Raw genomic sequence first — 27,669 nt, 5'->3', positions numbered from 1 at the left:
TATATGCTGAACAAACTACACATTCAGCCCAGGAGAGTTATACATTTTCCTTTTTTGTTAACTTTAAAAAAAAAAGATTTATTTATTTTTATTTTATGCACATGGATGTTTTGTCTTTCATGTATGTCTCTTTACCATCTACATCTCTGATGCCCTCAGAGGCCAGAAGAGGGCTTCAGGTCCTCTGGAACTGGAGTCACAGACAATTGTGAGCCACCATGTGGGGGCTGGAGTTGAACCTGGGTCCTCTGGAGGAACAGACAATTAATTGTGAGCCACCTTGTTGGGGTTGGAGTTGAACAGACAGTGCTCTTACCTGCTGAGCTGTCTTTTCAGCCTCAAGAGTATGGATTTTCTGAACTGCTCCAGAGCAAGCACTGGTTTCAACTTCTGCTCTGATAGGAAGTCCAAGGTCCCTGAGCCAGCGGTGATGAAGCCGCCTGTAGTTCCGCCAGTCTTTACGACATTAATCCAAGCACATCTGTAAAGAGCTGACTCTTTGAACACCCAGGTGATAGGACAGACAGAAGAATTTTTCCATTCCATTCTCAAATATATTGTCCCTCATGTCATTACCTAGTTCTTGATAGAGGCTTATTAAATGTGAAGCTAACAAGAACAGTTCTCTACACCTATCTTTAACATATAAAACAATTCTAGTATTTTCTTTTTTGATCTAAATTACTTAGATTTAAAAAAGATAAAATGTATGATTAGAATATCAATTAAAATGGAAGAAACAGGAGAAGTGAGAGGTGTGGGTGATGGCGTGTTCTCCTCCCAACCCCATGAGACCCATCCCCCCTCTGGTTTATTCAGTCAGTCGCCACAAGGCAGCTTTGCTGTCCACACAACCTGGAACCATAGCTCGAGATAATTTCCTTTTGATTACGCACATCAAACCTTAGCAGTGATCCTTGCTTCTGTGATTGATTGATACTTTGGGATAAATAAATAATTTATTTAGTTGTACTAGGACTAGTCCTGTGTAGCAACATGGATTGATCTTTTCCCCCCCATCTCTGTTGCAGTGTTTCTAAGACCTCAGAGAAACCTGGAATCCATCGACCCACAGTTCACGATTCGGAGGAAGATGGAGCAGATGAGAGAAGAAAAGGAGCTGGTGGAGCAGCTCCGCGAGGTACTGGGGGTGGCACGTGACTGAGCGCGCCGGTCACAGTCCCGGCAGCATTCTGTGTGTGGCCAACGCCTTCCCGAAGCATTGCACACATCCCAGTTACAGATCCAGCTAGATCGGTCCCTGCTGGACTGTTTGTTACTGCGTGAGTCACTTAGCCTTGAGTTTCAGTTTCTGCTTATACTAAAGACCTGCAGTGAGTTTCACAGTCTTGTGAAAGAATGCCTGTTGTTTATTTGCCTAATAGTAATATTTTGCTAGTTTAAAGGCATGTACGTAGTATTCTGAAGTTTGTATTCCAAACCAGTCAGAGCTTTGAAATCCACCCTGTAATAAGCAAACCATTTGAATTGCTGTTGAAGGTGAAGGCTTGCCTGAATGCCGTCCAAGACTTTCAGCTTCATAATGGTGGGGACTGGGAATGTGTGTTCGTTCACAGTGCTGTGGAACCTCATGGGCACCCTGAAAGTCTTTGTGTCTACATAGGAAAATGATACATTTGTTTAAGATACTAACAGTCCCATCACCAAGAAAGAAGCTGGTGTCAGCTGTGGAAGATGGTCTGTAAGTTACTCATTCAAACAGACCTATTATGGTGAGGGCCGCAGAGGGTGAGAAGGCTTCTTCTGAGAGGCTGCAGATTTTATGTTGAAACCTCTCCTTTCTCTGACAAAAGCCCTCTCCCCAGTGACACACCTTCTCAAGCCTTTCCAAACAGTTTCACCAACTGGAAATCAAGCATGGGGTCCGTTCTCATCCAAACATCTACACCAGCTTTGGGAAGGCATAGATAAGTGGATCCCTGGGGTTAGTTGGTGAAATCCAGGTAAAAGTAAGCATTTCTGTTTCCAAAAATAAAGGAGAGAGTGAGGAAGAACCCTAAAACTGACAACTAATCTTCTTACATGCATGTGCATGCATACCCATGTATACCCATATATGTACACCATACACACATACATGGTGCTTACACACATACACACACACATATACATACGCATACCACACATCTGCACATATATATGCATTTATATACATATACCACACATACACATGCACACACACCACACACACACACAGTGCCTACACACAGATCTGTTCTGCATGTCCAGCTTCATGAGCTCCTTCCAGTTTTCACTCATTGCAAGTTACTCAGTTCCAAAGAGCTTCTGCCTTAGCAGCAGCTTTTTCTCAGGGTTTAAAGTTGATTTCTTGCTAGAGGATAGACTAGTCCCACCCATCCCCATCCTTCCAGTAAGCACACCTGCACAAGCTAAGTACCCTGCAGGGCCAGGCATGGAACTTGAAGAATAACATGGCCTTGACCTCCATGGATTTTTGTCTCACCTCAAGTCTCTCTGGAGCCAGAGACACTAATGCACACACATTGAAAGCTTGTGTCCTCTATCCAGACAACTGGAGAGTGAGTGGTCTTGCAAGACAGAGAACGTTCAAACTATTGGTGTTCTACTCGCTCTGGACATCAGAGAAAAGATGCTAGTCCACCCGTGCCCTACTGGCAAGGGCCAAGTCAGAGACCATCCTGTGGGAGTGGTATCAGAAAAGCCAAGGTAGAAACCAGAAATTTACCCTCACTAGTAAGGAGCCTGTCTGCTCTCACAGAGTCAGGGGAGACCCGTGTGGAGCCTGGGTCATTCCTCTGGAACCCCGCCAGAGGACAACCACCACCATCCTGCCTGCTGCCTTGAGGCCAAGTGGAAAACTTAGACCTCTACGTTAGTCTCGCCATAACATGGTGGGAGTCTTTGATTTTATATCAGACTAGTATCCTTAAACAGATCTGTCTAAATCCGAGTTTTAAGTAAACCTGAATCTCACAACACAATACAAAGAGCTAGCCAGATTTGGTCTTTATCAATCCGTTCATTCTGTTTTTACATTCTCATAACCAAAGCTAGGAACATACTGAACTGAAGTGATTCCAGGTGTGGTCACACAGGTGGCTAATTCCAGTCCTGAGGATGTGGAGGCAGGGGGACTAGGAGCTCAGGGTCATCCTCAGCTACACAGAGAGTTTGATTCTAGCCTGGGTTACATGTGCCTCTGTCTCAGAAACAAGGTACAAAAGGATTTTCTTATTACTGCAGTTTTAATTAAACCATATCAGGACAACTGAATCTGTCTTTATACAGAGGGTTTTAAAAAAATGTTTGAAAATATTTAGCATGAGTGTTTTCCAAACAGTCTCTCTGTGCCTGGAGTGTGTATGTATGTCTGTGCATGTGAGTATGCGTGTGTGTGTGTGTGTGTGGTGGCCCGGACATGACCTCAGCTGCCATCTACATTTTTGTGTCTGAGTCAGGGTCTCTCTCTCACTGACCTGAACCTTGCTGACTAGACTGGCTGGCTAGGTAACCTCAGGGACCCTCCCGATTTCACCTCCCCATTGCTGGAATTACAGGCATAGATTACCATACCAGACTCTCTGGATTCTGGTACCAAGCTTGGGTCCTTGCAAACCCTTCACTCACCCTTGAGTGCCACCTCCCTACCTCCAGAATTCTTACCCTTGTATCCCCATTGAGAAGAGTGTTCCAGTTCATATATCCAGCTGTGTTTAGCACTACATTTGCTTTGGTGCCCATAGCAACTGGCTCTTTCTGCTTTCTACCCCCAGAGCATCGAAATGAGGTTGAAAGTGACCCTCCATGAAGACCTCGGAGCCGCACTCATGGACGGCGTCGTGCTCTGCCACCTGGCCAACCACATCCGCCCGCGGTCTGTCGCCAGCATCCATGTCCCCTCACCCGCAGTTGTAAGTAAGGCCAGAGAGAGGGAAACTGGCATTAGACAGGCTCTCTTTGCATGGAGTTGTTGGTTAAAGATGCTAGTGGGATCTCCAGGAGTCTGCCCGGAACCCTTCCGTTGGGCCCCATACAACCAGAAGAACGGTGTGAAGCAAGGAGTTGGAGAAAGCAGCACTTTCAGTAAAGGGAGGCTGTTAACAAAACATGTATGGGAAAGACAGGAAATAGCTGTCTCACATGTGGAGTCTAAAGAAGTTATGGATCAATGTGCTGGTTTAAAGCCATAGAGCACAGATTTGACCCTCACAAAAGGGTATTTAAACTGCGAGGTACCTCTTCAGAAGGCTGTCTGGTTGAAGGCTTTTTCTTAGTGGTCTCTCTCATGCTTTTTTTCTCAGTAGGGCTTCACTAGCTAGCCCAAGCCGAGCCCTCCAGCCTCAACTTCCCCAGTGCTTGACAGATCTCTGTTCATCATTGGGGATCTTGTAGTGCTTATGGAGATACGTGAACAAAGAAAGCATCCTGAATCACCGACCAATCCCGGCACCAGGCACCACTCGGCTGCTTTTTCTCCTCCTTTCCCATCTTCCTTCCTCTCCTTCCTCTGCCAGGAATCAGACCCAGAGCCTCTGTCTGCCATGCAGGTGCTTTCCCAGTGAGCTGTATCCTAGCCCTGACTCTTGTCCTAGATGTCACAGCGCCTGGGACAGGTGGGAGAAAGCTACAGGGGCAGTTTGTGATCCAGCCTGCAAGAGCGGGCAAATCAGAAATAGGATCATCTGTGAAGTCCACATAGGGTTATACAGATAAGAGCAGAAAGAGTTTATGTCCACAGATTGGGTGTATTGGGGAAAGTTGAGGAGCTCAGGGGTGAAAAGGCAACCATGGATTCCAGATCTGTGTCTGAAAGCTTTGGGCAGGTCGCATCCTGTCTTTAGCTTGATACACCCGTGATGGAGGAAGGTCATTGGCTAATAAAGGAACTGCCTTGGCCCATTTTATTGGTTAGATGATAGGTGGGAGGAGTAAACAGAACAGAACGCTGGGAGGAAGAGGAAGTGACAGCTCTGCTCCCTGGAGCAGAGACACCATGCCCTGCTCCCGGGCAGACACATGCCATGAAGCTCCGACCCAGGATGGACTAGGCTAGAATCTTCCCGGTAAGACCGGTTCTCACAGATTATTAGAGATGGGTTGATCGGGATATCAGAATTAGCCAGTAAGGGCTAGAGCTAAAGGGCCAAGCAGTGTTTAAATGAATACAGTTTGTGTGTTGTTATTTCGGGGCATAAGCCGAGCAGGCAGCCGGGGTGCCGGGGAGGCAGCCCCGCCGCTTCTTATTACTACACACCTGTCTCTGAAATAGACCTGCTCCTGAGAGGATGATGTGAGGTACTGGAGAGACAAGTCCCATAAATGAGCCACCGCCACCGTCCCTGTTTATATATAGGTGAGCCACTCGTCTCAAGGTGCAATTTCGACCACGTAATCAGTGTGTCAGGTGACCACTTGTTGAAACCCCTGCCCTCCGCTTCAGGGAGCTCTCGCTAGGACAGTTTTTATTCTACTCTGTTTTGTTTATTCTGCTCTGTTTTGTTCTGGCAGCAGAGAGTAGCTGATTGTCTCATTTTAGCTGTCAGCTTCTTTTCTATAATGTTGACTCTGCTTTTTCCTTTCAAAAATATGGCCACTTTTTTTTTTTTTTTTTTTACCCCCTCAGCCAGCTCCGGAGGATCCAATGCCCTCTTCTGGCTTCCTCCTCAGGCATGGGATCCCCTGGAGCTGGAGTTGGCAGCCATGAGTGCTAGGAACTGCACTTGGATCCTCTCTTAGCCACTAAGCCAATTCCCCATGACACTGGGTGGGCTGTGTGCCCAACTGTCAGTTTTCTGAGACACGCTGGGTTCTCTGGCTTCCCAGCAGAATGTGCACTGTCACCTTGCAAGGTGTCAGGAGACGTTAAGAATCGTGAACCCTTACACTTTTATTTATGTTTCAGGAAAAACACCATACTTTTAAAGAGATCTTTTCATTTTAATAACTTTTTAAATTGAAAACACATAGGAAACAGTGGTTGGTAGGAGAAAATAGCAGAAAACACTGTTCTTCTGTCTTTAACATGCTCCATACATTTGTGTTTTGAATTATGATCTTATATACTCTCTATATATTTAAAATCTATGGGAACCTAAATTGTCTGCACCAGATCCTTCTTCATCACCCTTCTTACCATCAGCTGCAGGGGTCTGTTTGTTGCAGCTCACTTCTAAATGCCCAGAAATTCTCCTGTGGTCTGCTTGAAGTGTTTTTATTTTTAAAGTTAGGGTGTGTGTGTGTGTGTGTGTGTGTGTGTGTGTGTGTATACATGTGTGCGTGTGCATGCGTGTGTATAGACATGTATATGCCACAGTGGTTATATAGAGATCACGGGATAACTTACAGGAGTGGGTTATCGTCTCCTACTGCGAGTCCTGGAATTGAACTCAGGTCATTAGGCTTGGATGCAGGTGCCTTTACCTACTAAGCCATCTTGCCAGCCCCTCAAGCAGTTTTGGATGGGCCCAGCCCTGCTGTAGCTGTAGAACCTGGACCCCTGGTGCCCACCACAGTTCCTGCTCTGACACAGGAGAATGTGGTTCCTTTGTGTCTCCCTCACTGCAATCACATCACCGGAAATAACTCCCCCATGTCACTCTACCCTTTCTTTTGGCTGTTGTCTCCAGCTACGCTAGAGCTGTGTGGCCTAAGGTTTGTGTCCTTTTGTTCCACTGTTGCGCCTTCAGCAGCAAATGCAGCATGGGTAGAATAGACAACCAGTATGGTTGCATCTGCATCGTCAGCAATGCTGAGTTCTGACCGTGCTACTGCAAGCATTAAGAGTTCAGATCTTTCCATTTTATGAGCCCATGGTGTATGGTTTTGTAATGCCAAGCTCAGGGAAGGTAGTATGGGTAGAGTCATTGCCATTCTCAACACAGTAAAGATTGCTTCAGGAGGAGAAAAATTCACGTCTTCAGTTTTTCCAGGCTGTAAGCAAAACATTGGCATACCACTTGGTGTGATTAATGGGAGTTTTGATTACCAGTGGTGAGGCTGAACTTTTAACCTTACACCGCTACAGAACTGTCCCTGAACTAGGAGTACAGGATGGTGGCAGTGGACCTGTGGGACCACAGGATGCTTCTGGCACCTCACTTCCTCTAGAATCCGTACTTCTCTATTCCCTGAGTTCTGTCTGCTCCCCCTGTCTGTGTGGCTGTGCACAGCTATCCTGTGTTTGTCTGGGGTACTTGTGAGAGGACTTCCTCTTCCACCACGACGGACAGTGCTTGTTTAGCCTCTCAGCCAGGCTGTTTCAGCCATACTTTCTGCTTTCCTTTTTAAGGAAATTAGTAGTGGAATATTTTTTTAAAAAATGCTAAGAAGTGTTGAAAATTTTATCATCATTTTTTTTTTCCTGTATGAATCCATCCGTGCTTTCCACGTCACTGCAGTGAAGGTCAGTGCAGCAGTGAAGTTTTGGGTTAAATCTGCCGTTTTTAATGCTATTTACCTCTTATGTGTCTTTGTAATTCAACTTTTTGTTTGTTTGTTTGGTGAGGTGACAGCCTCATGGATTTTTAACCCTTAGTATAGAAAGACGTTTGTTGTTGGAGAAAGCTGATGTTTGTGGTATATTTTTAGGTGAACTAAAATGGTCTCTCCAACTGTATGATGTGAGTTTTTTGTGTGCACATACGCAGATGTGTGAGCAGCTGGCATACATCCATGTCATCAGCACTGCGTACTTGTGTCTCTCTAAATCTCTCTCTACCAAGCACATATAAATGTCTGTGTTTGCATACACAGTCCAAGAATATGACCCACACTAGTAAGTTTTTTGTCTCTAGATGGATGTTTCTGGATCGCGTCTTATCTTAATACTCTGTTGTTTTTGTATGTTTGCATTTCCAGCCCAAACTCAGCATGGCCAAGTGCAGGAGGAACGTGGAAAACTTCCTGGAAGCTTGCAGAAAACTTGGCGTTCCCGAGGTAACACCAGACTTAGTTCAAATGGCCACGTCTTGATCAAAATGTCATTATAGCTGTTTGAACCGTTGAATAGACATCTTGTTTTTGTTTCACATCTTTTTTTTTTTTAAGTTTCAAGAAATAATCTTGACTAAGTGACACATTTTGAACGGAAATTGTTTTCTTGCAATGAAATTAGCGTGGTTTTACATGTGTGTTTGGTTCTAAGGAGAAGGGGGAATCATTTGTTTTAAAATGTAAAATTCCAGATTTGAAAGAAAAGGGCTATCAGAGAGTTAATAAGAATCAGAAATTCTGGGGGCTGGAGAGATGGCTCAGCGGTTAAGAGCACTGGCTGCTCTTCCAGAGGTCCTGAGTTTAATTCCCAGCAACCACATGGTGGCTCACAACCATCTGAAATGAGATCTGGCACTTTCTCCTGGAAAGTGTATATATAATAAACAAATAAATAAAAAAAATCAGAAATTTTCTTAGCAGGAATTGCTGAGACAGTGAGTGGCCTAGGACCAGACCCATAGAGTAGCTAAGAGCAGCAGGTCAGAACCCGTGGGCTCCTTAGCCTGGGCTGTTTGGCAAAACCCCTGATGGCATATTAATGGCTGGCTTCCATTCCCAGTGGCTGCATTTTAAGAGATGAGTCAAACTAATATTCCTTAAAAATGCAATTATTGTTATTGTTGGTGATAACAATGAGTGTGGCTTTGTAGTTGGCTAACAACTTAAATTTTCATTTTATCCTTCTGTCTGCTTTAGGCCCAGTTTGCAAGTCTTTGTGGCCCAACTAATTATACAGTTTACTCCCCCCCCACCCTCCCATCCCAGGCTCAGCCCTAAAGGCATCCTCAGGAAGGTGCTAGGGGGTTTTAGAGCCTTCCATATTTAACTTAACATAAAGTGACTTCAGGATTTAGGTAACAGCCACACAAATTAAGATGTCTCTTGCTGGGTGGTGGTGGTACATGCCTTTAACTCCAGCACTCTGGAGGCAGAGGCAGGAGGATCTCTGTGAGTTCGAGGCCAGCCTGGTTTACAAGAGCTAGTTCCAGGACAGGATCCAAAGCTACAGAGAAACCTTGTCTCAAAAAAAAAAAAAAAAAAAAAAAAGATGTCCCTCATCATTATGGTAAACAGAGATAAGTAGAAATTACATTTCTTATGACTTCAATGTTTCTTAATGATACAGGGATAAAGCAACTTTAAAAAAAGAACAAGCAGTTAAAAAACAAAACTCTCAGGAGAGACTCTGAGCTTGTGTATCAGTTTCAAAGTATACTGCACCCCTCTCCTCCTAGCCCCAACTTTTCTTTACTTCGCCCTCTTATTTTGGCTTAGGGTAGGTTAGTAGAAGGATTCTCAGATTATTTGAGAAAAGGCAAACTGTAAAGTGTCCTTCTATCAAGCTGTGTCAGTGCCAAGAAGGTCACCACTGCCATTTCTGAGAAACAACATCTCGTTTTGTTTACTTGCCTAAATATCTTCGTCATCAGGTCTGCTTTCAACTCTGTTACTCTGTGTCTGTGTCGTTTGTGTGTCTTTGGATATCCCATAAACACTCTTGGCTTCAGATATTTGTGAAAATACAATTTGTCTGATAATATGATTCTACCATGGGCTAGTTGAGAGTTCCCCACTGTGAATCGGAACTCTCAAGCCAATGGCAGATGTAAGTTACTGCATGTGTGTTGGAAGGCCCAGATGAGTTAGGAGGGATCATTCTTGTCTCTTAGGCTACCCTTAGGTCACTACTACCAGGAAAAGAATACATGAGCAACTAAACTTCTTTACTGAGAAGGTTAAATAAGAAGGCACACTTGACTGGAAAACCAGAAATTCTCGATTGGAAAGTAATTAGCAAATCTTCCTGTTTGCTCAACACAGAATGTTTTCATCTCACAAGTGCATGAGGGAATGCTTCATTCAAAGAGGTGACGTGAGGTCTATCTGTTCTCTAAGACTGTGTTAGTTCCGTGTTGTGATAGAATCAGAACTACAGCCTAAAGTCAGCACAGTTTGTATAGTTTATCAGGTACATAGGGGCGATGCCAGAGCTGGGCAGACTCAGTTCAATGATTGCATGCAAAAATCAGTTGATGGGATGGGAGCATTTTTAAAATTGCTCTTACCTTCATAATTTGTTCCATTTTATAAGAAATCTCCACCAGTACCATCTCAGATACTTGCTCCAGAGTTGGCAGTGCTTGTGAAGTGTTTATGTACAGTTGAGCAGTTGGTCCTCAGAACTAGGAGGTGGTCTATTAACTATCCAGGAAGTGTGCCCATGTGGGGTGTTGTGAGGCAGCATTTCAGCTCACTAGATAATAGTGGAGGGTGTGGGTAAAACTCATCTCTTGGCCTGGTAAGCCCACTCCTTGCTGTAAGTGGTTCCAGCCTGGCTCTTGTGCACACATGGTGTCTTTGGTAGGCGAGATTCAGAACTGTAGACAGTATCAGGTAACAGTAGTACCCTGTGTGAGGCTGCTGGTCAGACTGGCAGCTATCTCTGACCTTAGCCTTGAGGACAGTGCTCAGCGGGTGCCTAAATCATTTGGGATAGAGTCTTTGTATCAGCCAAGAATCTGAGTCTGGTTAAGTCTTGGGCCCATGAAGCCATTTACACAGCTGAGCTTCCTTTGTTGTTTCTGAGTCAGTTTGGCCATCCTGTCCTCTGGTTTGCACGTAGCAGGTTCATGGTTGGCTGTCATTCCACATCTAGGCTACTTTAGAACTAGCAGTCTGTCCGGCTGAGAGAAGTCTCTCACTGATGAAGAATCAAAAATATAATACAGCAAATACTTATGTGGTTCACTGGGAAGTTTTCACCCAATTCTAAATAAGTCATCATAATCATAGAACGTCTTTCTTTTAATGTCGGGGAAAATAGACATTGGCATGTAGAAGAATAAAACTAGATTCCCCTCTTTCAGACTGTGTAGAAGTCAGTTAAAACTGGATCAAAAGTCTTCATGAAAATTCAAAAGCATTGGAGGAAAACCTTTCAAGATGAAGGGGTAGACCCTGACCCTGAATAGGACTTCAGTTGTTCGAGTTAGGACAGCAACAGTTGACCAATGGGATTTCATCTGAGTAAAGGGTTCTTCATAGCCAAGGAAGGACAGAAAGCATTTGCCAATATCAGCCCCAAAGGTTAATAGCCAGAATTCAGAAAGAACTCAACAACAGAAAGACTAAAAGAGTAAGAAGTTCTGTGAATAAATAGATAAAATGAATGGAGGAGGCCGTTCTCAGGAAAAATACAAATGTCTAATCAATAGCTGGGAAAAAGTTTATTGTTCTTAGCCATCAGGGGATTTTAAAATGAAACGGTCAATGTCAGGAGTGGCTATCATTAAGAAAACAGGAAAGTGCGAGGAGGTGGTGGCGCACGCCTTTAATCCCAATACTGGGGACGCAGAGGCAGGCGGATCTGAGTTTGAAGTCAGCCTGGCCTACAGAGCAAGAAACACAGAGAAACCCTGACTCAAAGGAAAAGGAAAAAGGCAAGAAACCAAATGAACAGAAAAGCTAGCGAGGGTGCTGTCCTCGCGGATGGAAATGTTAGCTACATCGGAGACTGTGGAGGTCGAGATTGCATTTCCTCAGAAACCTGAAGAACTTCCATGTGACCCAGCTCTACTTTTCCTGGGTGCACAGTTAAAGGAATCCAGGCCAGCATCCCATGGAGATACGTACACACCCGTAGAAGCACTGTTTCCGGTCGACAGGCTTGGAATCAGCCTCGCTAGCCATCACCAGATGAGTGGACGAGGAAACAGTGAACCATCTGCACTGTGCAGTTTTCCTCCCGCAATAGAGTGAAAGAATATTATTGTGCAAGAAAACGGATGGAACTGGAAACCATCATTTTGATCAATAAGCCACGGTCAGAATGACAGATACTGCATATTTTTCCTATATGCAAAGCCTGGGCATAAATAGTAGTAATAAAAATGTAAAAGTGGAGGGGCGGGCACTTTGGGTGGAGGATAAGTAATTTGGGCAGAGGCAGGCAGGTCCCGGAGTTCAAGGCCTGTTGGATACATAGTTACAGCGAAAGCTACAATGAGACTGCCTCAGAATTTTTATTTGTTTGTTTGCTTATTATTTTGTAGACAGGCAGACATCCAAATTTGTCTCTGTTTCCTGTTAGTAAGCACTTGGTGTTTGGAGCGTCTAAGTCAATCTTCATTTTCAATTTCAGTCACATTCTTGAGTTTAATCTTAGCTGATTTCTTAGGCTCTGCTGGCTGTGATTTTTTTTTTCTCCGTGTAATGGGAAATTAAATCAACATTTGCCTCAGAAGGGTTCTGAGTGGATTAACTGTTTTGCAAATGTTTTCACTCATTACAAGTAATCTGTGAAAAATGAGGGCGTTTAGTCTCTGCAAATGTAGTGTTTTCTCATTTAATTCTCAGGGATCCGAGAGTACCGGAAGCTCAGAATTCCTCTCCACAGGCCAATTTGGGGAAAGCAAAGAGGGTCAGGAAATCCCAGTTTCTCTCAGGAATTTCCTTCGTGGTTAGCCTCGCCAAGGCTGCAGCTGTGTTTTGGCTGTTGGCGTTGTCAGGTGGGACCGAGTCAGCACCCAGTTCTATGGTGGTTGCAGCAGCCCACCACGTGACACACAGCGGTTGCCATGGCTTCACAACCCGGCTTAGTTAGTCCTGACCGTTTTTCTTAAAGGTCACCTTGTAATTTAAATGATCATAGTCTGAGCCTTTAGGCCTCAGCTGCTTTAATTAAATCTAGCTTCCAGGACCTAGTGAGATGTCCTTTATGTCCCCAAAAGCGCACTCACAAGCATGTCCGCAGCCTCACTGACGTAACTGTCTGACCCTCTGCCACTGCTGCTCGGAAGCTGACCACTGGTGCTCCTCAGTGTTCCTGCTTGCTTTTTTTTTTTCTTTCTTTTTCTTTTTTGACAGAGTCCTGTTAAGTATCCCAGGCTGACCCCAAACTCTCGGGCTCTTAGGGGCTGGAATTATAAGTGTGTGTTACCACCCCTGTCAGAGTGGGTGGCTTCTACCACGGAAATACCCTGAGAAAGTCACATGTGCGCTGTGTTTAAGCCTCCATCTCATGTCTGCTTTTCTCAGGCTTCCCTGGTCCCTGGGAAACTCATGTTTCAATTTGTGTTTAAGCCTCTGTTTTCTGTTGACTTTTCTCATACTTTCCTGGTCAGATATAGCACTGCCCCAGAATGTTCTCAATGCAGTGGAAATCTCTGCTATGGGAAAGAGATAGTTCCCATCTCTTAGTTCATGGCCAACATCTGCCCCCAGTAAGATCCAGTTTACATGTGGCTGCTTTGATTCTTGGGCGGACTCTTCATGTTATCTTGGTTCTTTGAGATCCACTGAGAATGCATGTGAGATTGGGTGGATTTGACATGATTTGTTCATTTTAAAATATCTTTTGTTGGGCCTGGAGAGATGGCTTATTGGTTAAGAGCACTTGCTGCTCTTCAGGAGAACCTGAGTTCTGCTCCCAGCACCCATGCAGGACAGCTTAGAGCAGCCTGTAAGTTTCACTCCAGGGCATTTAGCGCCTCTTCTGGCCTCTGTGGGTACTGCACGTGCACACACGCATGCAGACGCACAAACACAGTACATACATGCACACGTAACATTCGAGTAAATCTTTAAAAGCATTGATTCTTTTTTTGTTAAGAGCATCGATGTGGGACGTTCTGTATATGTGCTGCTTTATTCATCAACCAATAAAAGCAACACACGTACAGAAGAAATTCCCACACCAGAGCATGTTTGCCATCATGAAGGATTTCCATCCTCATCAGCCCATCTGGGAAGTTACCTGAGGTATCGGCTGAACTCTGAGGATGTAGGCAAGATGAGTCTTTTGACTGGGATTGGTGTCCTTATCCAGGAAGCTACAGTACAAGATTAACCCTCCAGCAAGGTATATACAAACATACATGTAATAGGTATTTTAGATGCTTTGCTCACTTGGAAACTGTATCTGTGAAAAGTCACAAATATCGTCAATCTTTGTTAAAGTTGAAAGCAAAACATTTTTTTTCTTACTGGTCAACAAGTTATAATTATTGTTAATATTGAGCTGCATGGATGGCTTAAAATCATGTTTCAGGACTGCTGTGGTGGCACATACCTTTAATCCTAGCCCCCAAGGCAGAGGCAGGTGGATCTCTTATGAGTTCAAGACCAGTGTGGTCTATACAACAAGTTCTAGGCCAACCAAAATTACACAGTGGGACCCTAGCAACAGAAAAACCCAAACTCTCCTGGTTCAGAAATTCATTGTGTAAGAATATTTCGTTCTGACAGTGGTGGGCCAGGAGGGCTGTTCAGAAGTCCGAACACCGAATTATTACACACAGGCTGCATGGCTATAAAACACAGAGACTGAAGCATTTTGCCATACTTGCGTAACAGTAAAAGGATTTAGATAATAACCTGTCACGTGCTAGCTATCCCACTGCGTATCTCAGAGGTCCTCTTTAGCCTATTCTGTTCTGTCACCCCCATGCCTGGGAGGCCAAGTCTGGGGCTCTTGGGTTTGAGGCTGCCCTGAGCTATATTATGAGACCCTGACTCCACCCTCCCCCCTGAAACAAAAGATTGAAGATTCAGTTTTAAGATTTGTATTTTTCTTTAGTAAAGTTTAAGCCCTCGATGTCCCGAATAGGCAGCTCATGCTCTCGTGCCACTGATGAGCACAGAACCATTTCACTGGTCCCAGGATGGAGTGTACGTCACACAGCGTGCAGAGGTGACTGGGGCTAGGGGTTCTTGTCCAGTTTACGTAGGCGACCCTGGGAGGTTCTACTTTTGTCATGGATCGTCACACCTGAAATACGGTTTGACTCCTGCTATTTGCTAGTAGGCATAAATGTGTGCTTCTTTCCGGTTGTTCTTCTGTGTGTTGTTAATCGTATGCACTGTCTCTTTCTGTTCTAATGGCTGCCCTTGGACTAGGCTGACCTCTGCTCTCCGTATGACATCCTGCAGTTGGATTTTCGTCACATTCGAAAGACTGTTGACGCTCTGCTGGCACTCGGGGAGAAACCCCCACAACCAACTTCTACCCTCCGCGCCAGGGACCTTATAGGCTTCTGTCTTGTCCCTGTTCTCTTTATAGTACTGGTCTATATCACTTACCGCTGGAACGCTCTGTCCGCGTAACCCCTGCACGCGCATCCAAATGCTCGGCTCTGGCACCCTGGTCCATCCCAGCTCCTTCCTCCATTGGAGCCTTTGCCTTGCAAACTCCCATCCCTGTCAGCTCTTCAGTAAGCTATTGAGTTTTGAAGTTTATGAACATTTATGAACCAGATTTTTTCCAGAAGCACAAACTTTATAGAATGCAGTTCCCCTTGGGTAGTTTCTTTCCCTTAACAGTGACAGCAAAGCCTGTCAATCCATACCTCATGTTTCTTCATGCACACAGTGAGGGCGCCAATGCTGCTGTGGGCCCTGCTCTCTCCCATGAGCCTTTGCTGCTCTGGGTAATGGATAAGGGGAGCCAAGACAGAACAGGCTGGATTTAGCTTATGGGAATCTTGAGACTTAATGCTAGTTCGAAGTCAGGACTGGGAATTGAGTTGTAGAGGGGTTGCCTTGCAGAGACAAGAAGTCAGCATTTTGGCCCTGTATGATTCATAAAAGTCTCTAACGATGCCATTGCTGACCAAGTTGAGAAGTCTTATCTGGAGAATGGCAGCTATGCCGGCTGGTTAGTTGGAGTCCTTCCTGTTTGCTGCAAGAGAATTGTGAAGGGCACCCAGAAGGGTTGCCGCCCATGTCCACCGCAGCATGCCTTCTCTGCCCTATGCAGGCATGTTCTGGGGAAGTGCCTTCCTGGTAGAGCGCCACCTGGTGGATCTGCTTACACTGCTTTTCCTTTTCGTTAGGGTTGTTCAGAGAGTCTGAGAAAAGTGTTTTCTAGAAGGGATTTCTATTTTTGCATAATGTATTAGGTCATTTTACTTTCATGATATGTCACATGACTGCAGATCCAGAATGTGATGGATTTGACTATTCTGTCTCAAATAAATCTATGGGTCTTGGAACATTCTTGGTACCGGGGCCTCGAGTTACTATAGCAGCAGCTACTGATAAGATTGCTCTTACTTTAGATGAACCTTGTTTTCTACATTTACTTTGTCCACTTGTCCTTTGATTTCCAGACGTGTTAACTGGCCAACTGTTTAGTTTTTAAGTCAGATTTTAAAGGCTTGCTTATCAACACTCACTTTTGGAGCAAAACAATGAGCTTCTCATTAAAGGGGAAAAATGTTAGACTCTAATGTAGACCCAGATTTTGCTGAGTTCTGGGATGCCTCTTTACAATATGAGAAGTCCTGCTGCAAGCTCCAGCCACTATCACCTGCTTTGTTTTATACCTTCTTGCCAAATGCTGCTTCTTGGGTGGGGAAGATGGTAGAGTTATTGTCCTCAAGGTAAATTTCAAGTTTGCTGGATGCAGACATTCCTCAGATACAGCTGCTAAGGATAGTATCTTATTTTTCTGAGCCAATTCATGAGTCCAGGGAAGAGGAGATTCTGAAAAAACCTCCATACTTGAAAGGATATATTTATAATGGTTCCTTGCTGCTAAATCAGATCAGAATTATTTTTAAACAGGAAGCATTCTTTACATGGTACGATGTTAGACTGTCCGAGCCTTTTCCTCCCTTCTTTGTGTTGACTGGGGAATACAGGGTACTTGGAAGCTGTTGGACATTGAGTTGTGTCTAAATAACCACAGATGTACTGAATTGCCTTTGGTGCTATCTTGTACTTTCAATCTGTAACAATAAAATCCCTTTGTACAGTGTCTGATGAGCAACCTGAGCCATAAGTTGCTTAATAAACACAATTTGGGTGATTAATTCAAGTTTCTTCTTGGCCCGTTGATGCATTTGTTCCTGGGTCCCCAGAGTGTCTCTTGGCATTCCCACGCAGCTCTGCCATGCATGGGGGCTGACTTTCAGTGACCACCACCGTTTGTTTGGATTTCTTTCTCCTCGCTTTCTTTATGGTGGGTGGAAGGGGAAAAGAGAAAACATACTGGGTTGCTGGTTCAAGGAAAAAAAAATACTTTCAATAAAAATTGAGTGAGTAGCGCAATTTCATGAGCTGAGATTTGAACTTCAGCATTAACTGTGTATCTCTCCCCGGGCACCCCGAGGATCCTTTGGCCACACTTCATTTTTCATGTCATTAATTTGCACCCTAATGTGTCGCTCCCCTTGACACTGGCTGTGTGATATTTCTTCATTATAAAGTATGGTCACTCAACAGAACGTAATTAGTTCAGCCCTTCAGGCAAAACTGGGAGCGAGTCATTTTGTTTATTATGAGCCCAGGCATTAATTTCTGCTTGGAACGCGAAGCCTCTCTGTGACACTTCTCCAAGGTCCCAGACACCAGCTCATGTGCTTAAGTGACACCTGCCTTTGCATCTCATCTGGGGACCCCTGACTGATCTGCCTTGAGCCTGAGAGGCGGGCACGGATCCAGCAGTGTGATCTGTGAGGCACACCAAATCCCCATCTTCTCATAAGAAAGGATGTTTTAAATATTCCCTCCTATAAAGATAATATAAATGATAAAGAGAAACAACTCTTCCCATTTTCATTTTGCAGTAGCCCTTCATGACATCTATTTTTCTTTCCTCACTGCTATTGGTTGAAAATGTTCCCCTTGGTGTAAGGATTTCCAAACATAATGACAGCCCATATCTAATGGCTCCTTCTGGACTTCAGGTCCAGGTTACTTCAGTGTCCTTAACACTTCAGAAAAGGGGCCTTGTTAAATCCCAAAGCAGGGCAGCTGAGTTGGGCTTTATCGGTGAGAGTGGTTAAATAAGTCACTTGATAGCACAATGCATTCGTTTGTAATAATAATAATAATAATAATAATAATAATAATAATAATAACAATATTTAGTGCATGCATTGTCTCCAAAATTCACACAAGTACCAATCTGAGTTAAAATTTCAGGAGCCTGAGTATGACAGAGTGGTTACAGGTTAGCTAAAATGTCCAGGTGCTGAGAAGCACACCTAGGGTCTTGCTTATGCTGAGTGCGTTTTCTTTGTCCAAACTGTGTCCCATCTCCTGAAAAATACTTTAATTTTCTTTCAGAGTATTTAAAGGCGAGGTTTGAGACTTCAGAATTCCCTTTCAACAAACAGCTCTTTAGGTTGGTGGACTGCGTGTGTTTTACTTGACTTTCCCTGCAGTGGTGTTCATTCGTGGTTCATTCGATTACTCCTTGTGTATTGAGTGTGCATTGTGCCCTGGCCCCTCTGGGAAACTCTGCAGGTAAAATAGTGACCAAGATCTATGTCCCTGTCTTCAGAAAGTCTGTAGTCCATACCAGGTTCCAGCATTTGGGGGGCAGGACAGAAATTTTATGGGTTTTTTTTTTTTTTTTAGACTGATGGTCTCTGTTGCAACTGCCCAGCTTGTCATTGAAGCATCAGTACTGGCACATGAGCTGATGCGCAGTTCTGTGTGCCAATAAAACTCTATTCACAAAAATAGATCAGGAATTGGATTAACTTGCAGGCCCTGGTTTGTGGACCCCCTGATCAAATGGCTTCTTAGAAAACGAAGAGAGATTCAGTGAGAAGGACCTGGGGGGCGGGGGGTGGTGGCTAATGACAGGATCTGTGAAACACATGGAAAGATGGCCTGACACTCAAGAAGGGGCGTCATGCAGATCCCCTGAAACAGCAAATATCCACTAAAGATTAGAAAGGTGTGTAAGCTGGGTCTGAGAGGGAAGGCAGTGGAAGGATGGATGTTTGTGGATAACATGGGGTGAGAAGGACCAGCGAATAGCCTGGCTACACCACACCACGAGGAATAAAGGGAGAAGTAGGGAGGGATTGACCCTGGGGGCAGGACTTGACCTTTGCACTCTTGTGCGTTAAAATAACACACACTTTAAGCTTCACACAATTCAGTCCCAGAATGTTTCCTTTAAAGAAACAGGTGGAACCAAGGGAAGTAAGCTGGTGTGGAGGGCTTCATTTTAGACCAGTGGCTGGCCTCGGGGTAGGCTTGGCTGTCTGCAGTCATCATAAGAACATGGCAGGGAGAGAAGAGCCAGCACCGGCAGCTCCCCAGTTAGCCTTACTCCCCAGTTAGCATTGTTTCTCAATGGCTCGCCTGCCTTTGCTGATCCTGTTTGCTGTGGCTCAGGAAAGTGTGAAGGAGAGAGCCTAATCCAGTGGTTCTCAACCTGTGGGTCAGGACCCCCTCGGCAAACTTGTATCTCTAAAATAATTTACATTACAATTTACAACAGTGACACAATTAATTACAAAGTAGCAACAAAAATGATTTTATGGATGGGGGGTCATTACAACATAAGGGACTGTATTAAAGGGTCGCAGTGTTAGGAAGGTTGAGGCCCAGTGGCCTAATCATTTCCACCCCGGGGGCAGTAACGCGAAGCACCTGCTCCAAAAAGCAGCCGAGTGTTTTAGGGTTAAGCTGGGTCATATTTGTGATTTCACCCCGCTTAAAAAAAAAAAAAATAACAGCACAGGCTGCCCACGGATAGACTAGGCATCCTCCGTCACATTTTCAACAAGTCCTCGGCCATCCCGCGGCAGGGCAGTTTTAGTTCGTGTAAAGTCAGTTACCACGCACAGTGCTTTCTGCTGTAAGTCCTTTCCTGCTGTGGTCTGCGGAGGTGGCGCCTGACCTGCCTGGCTCTTAGAAGCCCTTGATCGTCCCCGTCGTCCCAGGTCCCAGTGTAAATCCACAGCAGTTCCAATCCCGTTCCATCCTCTGAGCCCGCTTTGGGGAGGAGCAGGGACACAACTGCTGTGGTAGAAAATGACCTTTCTCCACAAGTTGGGTGACCCTGCTCCCCATTTCTGAGGAATCTCTGTGTTCATCTTTCCAGACGGCCCCTAGAGTTAAATCCCGTGTTCACTCCAGTTCTTGTGGTGGAGTACCCAGGGCTGCTGTATCTTTATATGGTTTCTGGCCCTTCTAGCCTAGTTTTCTTAGATGACTCCAAGCTATTCACTTGATCTGAGGCTACCTCTGGGTGGGCCTGAATGAGAGGAGGAAGGAAGGGTATGAGGCTTATGTTTCTGTTTGTGTTCATAGGCGGTCCCTGACTTAATGATACTCAGTTAGGGTTTTCTACACCTAAGATGGTGCCATTCTGAAAAATGATATCATTTTCGCTTTCAGTGTAGGACTCAAACTACATGAGCTATTCACTATGTAGAATACATATTCTATATAGGTATAGAATAAAATTTGGGTTTGGTGGTTTTACCCAATGGTAAGCTAATGCAAGTATTCTGAGCATGTGTGTGGTAGATGCTGGACCAAGCCATGATGTAGGTAGGTTAGTTTGGGAATCAGATGTCTTTACACTGTTGTAGGCAAAGCTATCAGGAAGTTTTACCTACCTATTGAGGGAGTTTCTGGTAGCAGAGGCAGGCTTTAAACTTCTGATCTTCCTGACTCCACCTCCTGGGTTCTAGATTACAAACACGCCTACTGCCTTTGTATTCACCTACTGATCTCTCCGTGTTGCAAAGCCCTTTGTAATCTGATGCAAATACATACTTTTTTACGGGCTTTTTTGTTTGCTTATATTTTCATTAAGTAGGGTTTTTTTTTCACTTTTCAAATGGAAACCTCACATTTTTAAGTTTTCAATGTCTTGATCTTTCCTTTGTACTTTGTAAATATGTCTTTATTAGGCCTAGAGTCTTCCCCTGACTGGGTAAGACTGCTTTTGTGGACATGGGTTGGCTCACATTCCCTTGTAACTCTAATTCCAGGGACTCCAAGTAGATTTCCTGGCATCTATCTGTGTGTATGGGCATGTGGTTCATACAAATCCATGCAGACAGACACACACAAAATTAATAAATACATAAATCTGTGTTTCCTTTTAATCAAAGGCATTTAGAGTTTTTTAGCATTTAACTCTAATAACTTTTAATTGATTTTAGCATATGGTATGAAGTGTTGACCACCCCCCTCTCTTTCTCTCTCTCTCTCTCTCTCTCTCTCCCTCTTTCCCTCCCTCCCTCAATCCCTCCCTCCCTCCCTCCCAAAATAATGCCTGACACCAGAAGCTTAACTTTATTAAGTGTATAGTTTCCTAGTGGGTTAGAGGTGAGCTTAGGTGCTGGGGAAGTTAAGAGGAATGAGGAGGATATACCTTGACCCTTTAACCAGCTGCGGCAGAGGAACAACAGAGCCTACAGATTTCCTGGCCTGTACAGAGAGTGTCAGAAAAGGATGGGTACTGTCATCTAGGTATAGATGCCCCCTGAGTCACCATTCCTCCTAACCGGGGTCATGACTCCCTCTGAGTGTCAGTCATACATGGTGTCCATCCTTTCTGACCCTGACATTTGTCCGTGAGATTGACTAGCAGAGTGAACTCACCTGCTTGCCTAACATGTCACAGAGGTCATCCACGAAGGCAATGGTAAAATTGTTCTTACGTTGCCACATTTCCTAAGGCCCGGAGTCCAAGCCTCTCTTACTTAGGTAATGGGACAGGGCCACGTGACAAAGATGCAAATGTCTTTTCATGGTAGCGTGTGAAAGGTGGTACACCAGGCGGGGCTCCAGGTCGCTCTCCTTGAGGACTGTGCCTCAGACATCTCCCACAAGCGAAGGCAGAACGTGAGGAAGTCGTATGCTCTGTGTGTCTTTGCCAGTTTAAAGAAAAGACCTTTGAAGGCAAGGTCATTGGGAGCTGTGTTCCATGCCGTCTGTAGAGGCTGGAGAGATGGCTCGGTAGTTAGAGCAGGAGGCGCTCGAGCAGAGGACCCAAGTCTGGTCCCATCACCGCATCAGGGCTGTCACTCCAGCTCCCTTCCCGCCTCTGTGGACAGCTGCATTCAGAGGCTCACACACTGACACATAGGCACGCACAAGATTGGAAATTAAAAAGCAAAACATTGGGGGAGCTAGAGCAATGGATCGGTGGTTAAGAGCACTTCCTGCTCTTGTGGAGGACTTGGATTTGGGTCCCGGCCGCCACATGGCAGGTCACAACTATCTGTATCTTCAGTTCTGGGGAATCCACTGCCTCTTCTGACTTGCAGGCACCAGGCATGCATGTGATGCACATACATACGTGCAACCAAAACACTCATGCACAGAGAATAAAAATTGCCATTCAAAAAAGACCTTACAAAAGATTTCGTATATACAAACTGTGCCTAAACCACAGAAGGGTCACCTAGCATGTACACACTCTAGAAATGACAAAAAATAAAGTGAATTAGATCAAGGTTGGTGGTCGTTATAACCTTCTGTAGTCTGTGTAAATGAGTAAGAGATTTCCTTTAAACATGCGTTATTTGCGATATTTCTTGCCCAGGCTAAAAGCTATGATATTCTCAGTGTATGGGTTTTTTGTTAGTTAGTTTGTTTTATTTTAACTCCGTATCACTCAGTTATATAGTGAAAAATTTCCTACTTGTTTAGATCTAGTTCAGAGCTGGGTGTGATTAAGAACCTTTCTGAAACAACCTTCACATATGAGAACTCATTCTCCCTGCAAGCTCAGAAAAGGAATCGACAATGGCTTGGCCCCCAGGGGAGGGAGCACAGACTGAGAAAAGCAAGTGGCATAGCCATTGGGTGACCCAACTCCCATGCTGTAGCAATAGTTCACCGTCCTTGGCCCGTCTACTGAACTCTGGTGTTTTGTTCTTCCTTTCAGGAAAAGCTCTGTCTGCCTCATCACATCCTTGAAGAGAAAGGTCTGGTCAAAGTGGGCATGACTGTTCAAGCACTGTTGGACGTCACTGTCACAAAAACTCTGTTCACATGAGGCCCAGCCCCCTCTGCTGGGTGGGCTCAGACTCTACCCAGAGCAGGGACCCCAGGCTCTGCTCCTGGCCCCTGTACTGCTCCCCCACTCGCCACCTGCCAGTTCCCTGACCAGCTACGTTGGCAAAACTTCAGCCGAAGGGAGGATTCGGGTCCTTTTAGAGTTGGTCTCCAGGGTTCAGGTTGGACAGGTGTTGTCTGACAGCCAGTGAGGGAGCTGGCAGAGATCGGAGTAGCACACCATTGCCTTTCCAACCTCCTCCATCCCTTCCGCACTTACCAGCCGCCATAACCAAATGCCAAGCACAACCCGTTTCACAGTGAGTCGTGTCTGTTGTAGCAAAACCAAACTCCTTGCAGAATCAGTGGTGGGGGGCGGGGAAGGGGATGCAACCAGGTTCTTCTGCCACCAAATTTCTTCAAGATGTTTCTTGAGACCATTGCCTTTTTTGAGAAACTATTTTCAACACACAAAATATTTATATAAATATTATTTATTAGTGAGTCGTTATTCATCCTTTGGATGCAAATTGTAAATTAGGAGACTATTTTATTACTGCTTTTTTGTGGTTAAACAATTTATTTTAATATTATAAATACTGAGTTATTTCCGAGCCTCTTTGGCACGTAGGAGTTCCAGGTCTCAGTGTTCCTATTTCCTGGTGTATATGATTCCGAAAAGGGAAATTAAGTAAGAAACACGTGCTTCTGTGACAGAGAGCTGTATTCTGGGGAGGTGACATACACCTTTTGATTTGTGGAACATCAATCTTATTTATATTTCTGCATTCCATCCAGTTTCCTACATTCCAGCAGCCCTCTTGGCCCCTCTTAGAGTGAACTGTCTGAAATCGCCAGCGCACCCCAGAGTAATTTGTAAATAGCTATGTGGAAAAAAAAAAGACATATTAAACTTGAAGATGAAATGTGAACAGGTTATTTTTTGATTCATGTTTCTTTTGCTATGCACAAAACATTCACATTTTAACACAGAGAAGTGGGACGTGTCCAGCATATGTCTTGAGGTATCATTTTGCACTGTATTTTGGGTAATTGAGTAGCATCTAGCACCAAAGGTAGACATTGAGGAAATGGATGAGGAACTGGAGATGATGGAAGGTCTAACTATAGGGTCTTAAGAGTTGGAGTCAGGAAACCAGCACTTCTTAAAACTGCCGGCATTCAAAAAGTGTGAGCTCCCGAAATGTCTATGAGCTCATTTTTATTGTAATGGAGCTGGTGTTTTTTTTTAAAGAGATCAGACATGGAAGCTTCATGGTGTCTGGTAGGAAACTTGGGAAGTGAGGTGGGTCGTGGCGCCTCTGGTAGGCAGCTACATGCACAGCCATGCAGTGTGGGTAAAGGGCAAGTAGGTAGAGTGTGTGAGCAGCCAGTGGGGAGCAAAGACAAGAACATTAGGACTAGAGAGGAGCCAGCCGAGGAGAGGAGCCCGACCCATCCTGCGGGTGCGAGAGCTTCCTTGAAGGCTTCGTAGGACTATACCGGGCAGTCACACCCATGCACACTCACGCTGTAGGTATGGATGGATACCCTAGCCATTCGTCTGTCCAAAGCCCGCGAATGCTGACTGCACTTTCACCTCTGTACGAAGCCATTAGCCACAGTAGCTACGGGGGTGACAGTCACGGTAGGTACAAAAAGACTTCAGGAGGAAGGAGTGGGTTCAACAGAGACAGACCCTCCACCAGGACATGGTTGGTGGGGTTTCTGAACACGGGGTTCCGACCGGCAGCTAGGAAATTACTTCCTATCAAATGTACTGTGCACTTTAACATAAATCTATTTTAATATTTTACTGCACAAATACCTGTTTTGTCAGATGGCGTAGCAATGTAAAGATGAGAGGGTTTTTAACAGTGTGTTCGACCGGAGCAGCATTCAGAGCTTAGCTACACGAGGATTTGGAATGCTGCGTCTTCGTGGCTTTGCAGCAGGGGGTCCTGAAATATATTTTTACATGTATCTTTGATGACACGAAGCTCAATAACCATGACTTTGGGATATTTTTTTAATTAAAACGTTTCTTTTGATATTAATTTCCACTATTTTCTTGGAATTGGCTGTATCATACAAATGGCTTCAAATATTTTGTAAAATGTTTTTTTTTAATGCAGTTCTTGTATGGATAAGATGTCTTCAAGATCCTGTACACTGTTTATATGTGCAATGAAACGTGCATGGCTGGCCGACAGTATGATAAGTAGACAGAATGTATATAGTGCAAACCTTTTTATTATTTAACAGCCATTAAAATGTTGAACTTGTACCAACCACCTTTGGGTTGACTTATCAGTCTGATGCTAATGTTGACCACACACACACACATACACACACAAACATAGGGTACCATTGCTCAAATAGATCATAGCAATCATATATTGTGAATATACATGAATCTAACTATATATATATATATATAATTTCTCTTGTAACTTCTATTTTAATAGTTAGAATCTTACTAAATTGATGTGTAGTTTAAATTTATTATAAATATGAAAAAATAAGGTTCAGTACTGTCTGTAGTTCTAGAAGGTCTTTGAACAGCTGCTAGGTTGAGAATAGATAAAAGGGCACGTGGGGAGAAGAATACATATATACCCTCCCTGCAGGTTAATATGCTTTTCCCCCCAAGCTAAAATTTACTTGTTATACAAAAACCAAAGGCAAACTTATTATGATAAGGTGGGGGGCACAATGAGCGTGAGAGTGGGGCTTCCCTCAGATCAAGACATCTCGAAGATGTCTTGGTTTCTTGACCCGAATTATGAAAATCATTCATTAATTGTCGATCTCAGTGTCTGTGCTGCTGGTGTTAGTGGAACCCAGGCTGCTGCCTCTATTGCCGCGTGCTCTGTTTCCCCGCACCTCTGCTGGTTTCTTCTTATCACTGGAGCATGGGCAATACTTCCTCTTCACCCAAAGCCCCAATTCTTCTGATGACTTGGAAGCTAGTCTTTAAAAGGAAAGCTCAAACAATCACAAATACAAAAGCCCTGGCATTTTGCGTTTAGTGAGGTAGTTTTGGTTTGAGAGGTTCTACAGACAACATAGTCTGTTCCACACGGTATATCCCCAGTAGACCTAAGTATAAGATTGCCTTGAGCAGGAAGCCATCTGCACTCCCTGATGCTAATATTCAGAACATCCTTTGCTAGTTGATATATGTCTAGACTATAGAATCTTGTCCAGGGTCAGGGATGTGGCTTAGTCTTGGTTTTTTGTCGTTGTTGTTTTGTGAAACCTGAATTTAATTCCTGGAACCTACACATGAGAGAGAACTGATTCCCAAAAGCTGTCTTTTTACTCCCCGTACATGGGCTGTGGCATGTGCATTCACCCCCAACCACCAAAATAAATAAAAAAAAATCCTTCCCACTTTTACAGCTTATTGCATACACACGTCAAGCTATCGTAGGGGCTGGAGGGGCAGCTCAGCAGTCAAGAACCTTGCTCTTGCTGAAGAGGTGGCTTCAGTTCAGTCCCTTCAGCAGCTGCATGGGTGACTCAAAACTCTCCCAGCCCTGGTTGCAGGGGATCCAATGTCCTCTTCTGACCTCCACAGGCCCCAGGAGCCCATGTGGTGTATATACATACATGCAGGCAAGGCACTCATGCACATACATAAAAAATAAACCAAAAATACCTTAGATACATAGTTTGGACATGTTTATTATTCCACTATAAAATTTCACAGGGGAAAAAAATTTATCTAAACTCATTTGTGTCTTCAAAACCAGTATGCCACTCAGGGTGTACTCCCAGCGTGACATGTCACCTCCTCTGAGGGTTTGGAGACACATCATTGAATCAACAGCTGCTGCCGCCTCTGGAGATTTTACCCAGGATAAATGTCCTGTGTCGGCATCAGGATTTGTGAGTGTATGTCTGGTCTTCATAGATGGAGTACTCAGAGTACTCTTAATGGTAAGCTTTCTTGAAGAATAGCATGTGTGGGTAAAGTGGAAGAATTTTGTGTATGTCCTAGTAACTTTTCAAAGTGAACCATCCCGTTACACTATGCTCCAGTTCCCTCTTTGCTGTGCCTTTCCATTGTCCCAGTTTCTACCATAGGTGAATGTGGCCAGGTCTGAAACCTTATGTAAAATAGTCACAAGTTCATATGTAATATCGCCTCAATACTTTGACTCGTGTGTGGCCAAATCTGCTTGTGATGTGTTCATTTTTATTAGAGTATCTCGTCACATGTTCAATTCTATTCATCCTAGTGCAGATGGACATCCAGCTCATCTCCAGATTTGGGCTACTGCGATTGGTGTTGCTGCGACCATTTTCATTTGATTGTGTGTTCATATCTTGGAGTGGAATTGTTACATGGGGGCATGGATATTATGTTCAGACTTAGTGACACCAACCTGCACCCCTCAGCAGTAACAGTGCATGTCACAGTAGCCTTGTCAACAAGAGTTTGTTGTCTTCACTACAGTAGCCTTGTCAACAAGAGTTTGTTGTCTTCACTACAGCCATTCAGGAGGGTGTGCAGTAGCATTTCATTGTAGTTTGTCCATTTCCTGCTTAATGAAGCACACTTGTGATGGAGCCATTCACATTTTTGGCCCGTTATAATAAACTTGTGTGAGTATGGTACCCTACATAGGCTTTGTCAGACAAACCTATTGCAAACACATCCTTTGTGGCTTGCCTTTTTATTTTTATGGTCTGGAGGTTCACTGTAGGGTCTCATGCATGTAGGTGGCATTTTACCACTAAGCTGCCTCTTCAGCACCAGTTTTTTTTTTTTTAAATCTTTTTTCTTCTTTTCTTTCTGAGACAGAGTCTTGCTAAGGTGCTCAAGCACACCTTAACTCTCTAGTCAGTGACAGTCTGTCTCCTCAGATGCTGGTAGCTGCAATGACAAGCCTGCACTTAAGT

The 27,669-nt window shown here is 44.4% G+C and overlaps 1 protein-coding gene across 5 annotated transcripts in view; it reads left to right on the top strand.

The window, feature by feature from the left end:
* Positions 1 to 23,690, top strand: part of Lrch1 (leucine rich repeats and calponin homology domain containing 1) — a 189,620-nt gene extending 165,930 nt beyond the window's left edge. For 3 of the 5 annotated variants that reach the window (XM_041666903.1, XM_041666887.1, XM_041666912.1), the window contains 4 exons: positions 1,032 to 1,141; positions 3,777 to 3,914; positions 7,861 to 7,938; positions 22,649 to 23,690. In XM_041666903.1, coding sequence (XP_041522837.1) covers positions 1,032 to 1,141; positions 3,777 to 3,914; positions 7,861 to 7,938; positions 22,649 to 22,759 — 437 coding nt within the window. In that variant the 3' untranslated portion in view covers positions 22,760 to 23,690. Of the gene's footprint in view, positions 1 to 1,031; positions 1,142 to 3,776; positions 3,915 to 7,860; positions 7,939 to 14,892; positions 16,733 to 22,648 lie in introns of those variants that run through there. The other 2 variants (XM_041666895.1, XM_041666877.1) reach the window with 1 other exon arrangement.
* The last annotated feature ends 3,979 nt before the right edge of the window (positions 23,691 to 27,669 follow it).

The sequence above is a fragment of the Microtus oregoni genome, unplaced genomic scaffold, assembly GCF_018167655.1.
Source record: "Microtus oregoni isolate MIOR12 unplaced genomic scaffold, Mior012 000001F_ref0000356, whole genome shotgun sequence".
In the NCBI taxonomy this organism is placed as follows: Eukaryota; Metazoa; Chordata; class Mammalia; order Rodentia; family Cricetidae; genus Microtus; species Microtus oregoni.
The sequence above is the reverse complement of the archived record's forward strand: the minus strand, read 5'-3'. Positions and strand labels throughout refer to the sequence as shown.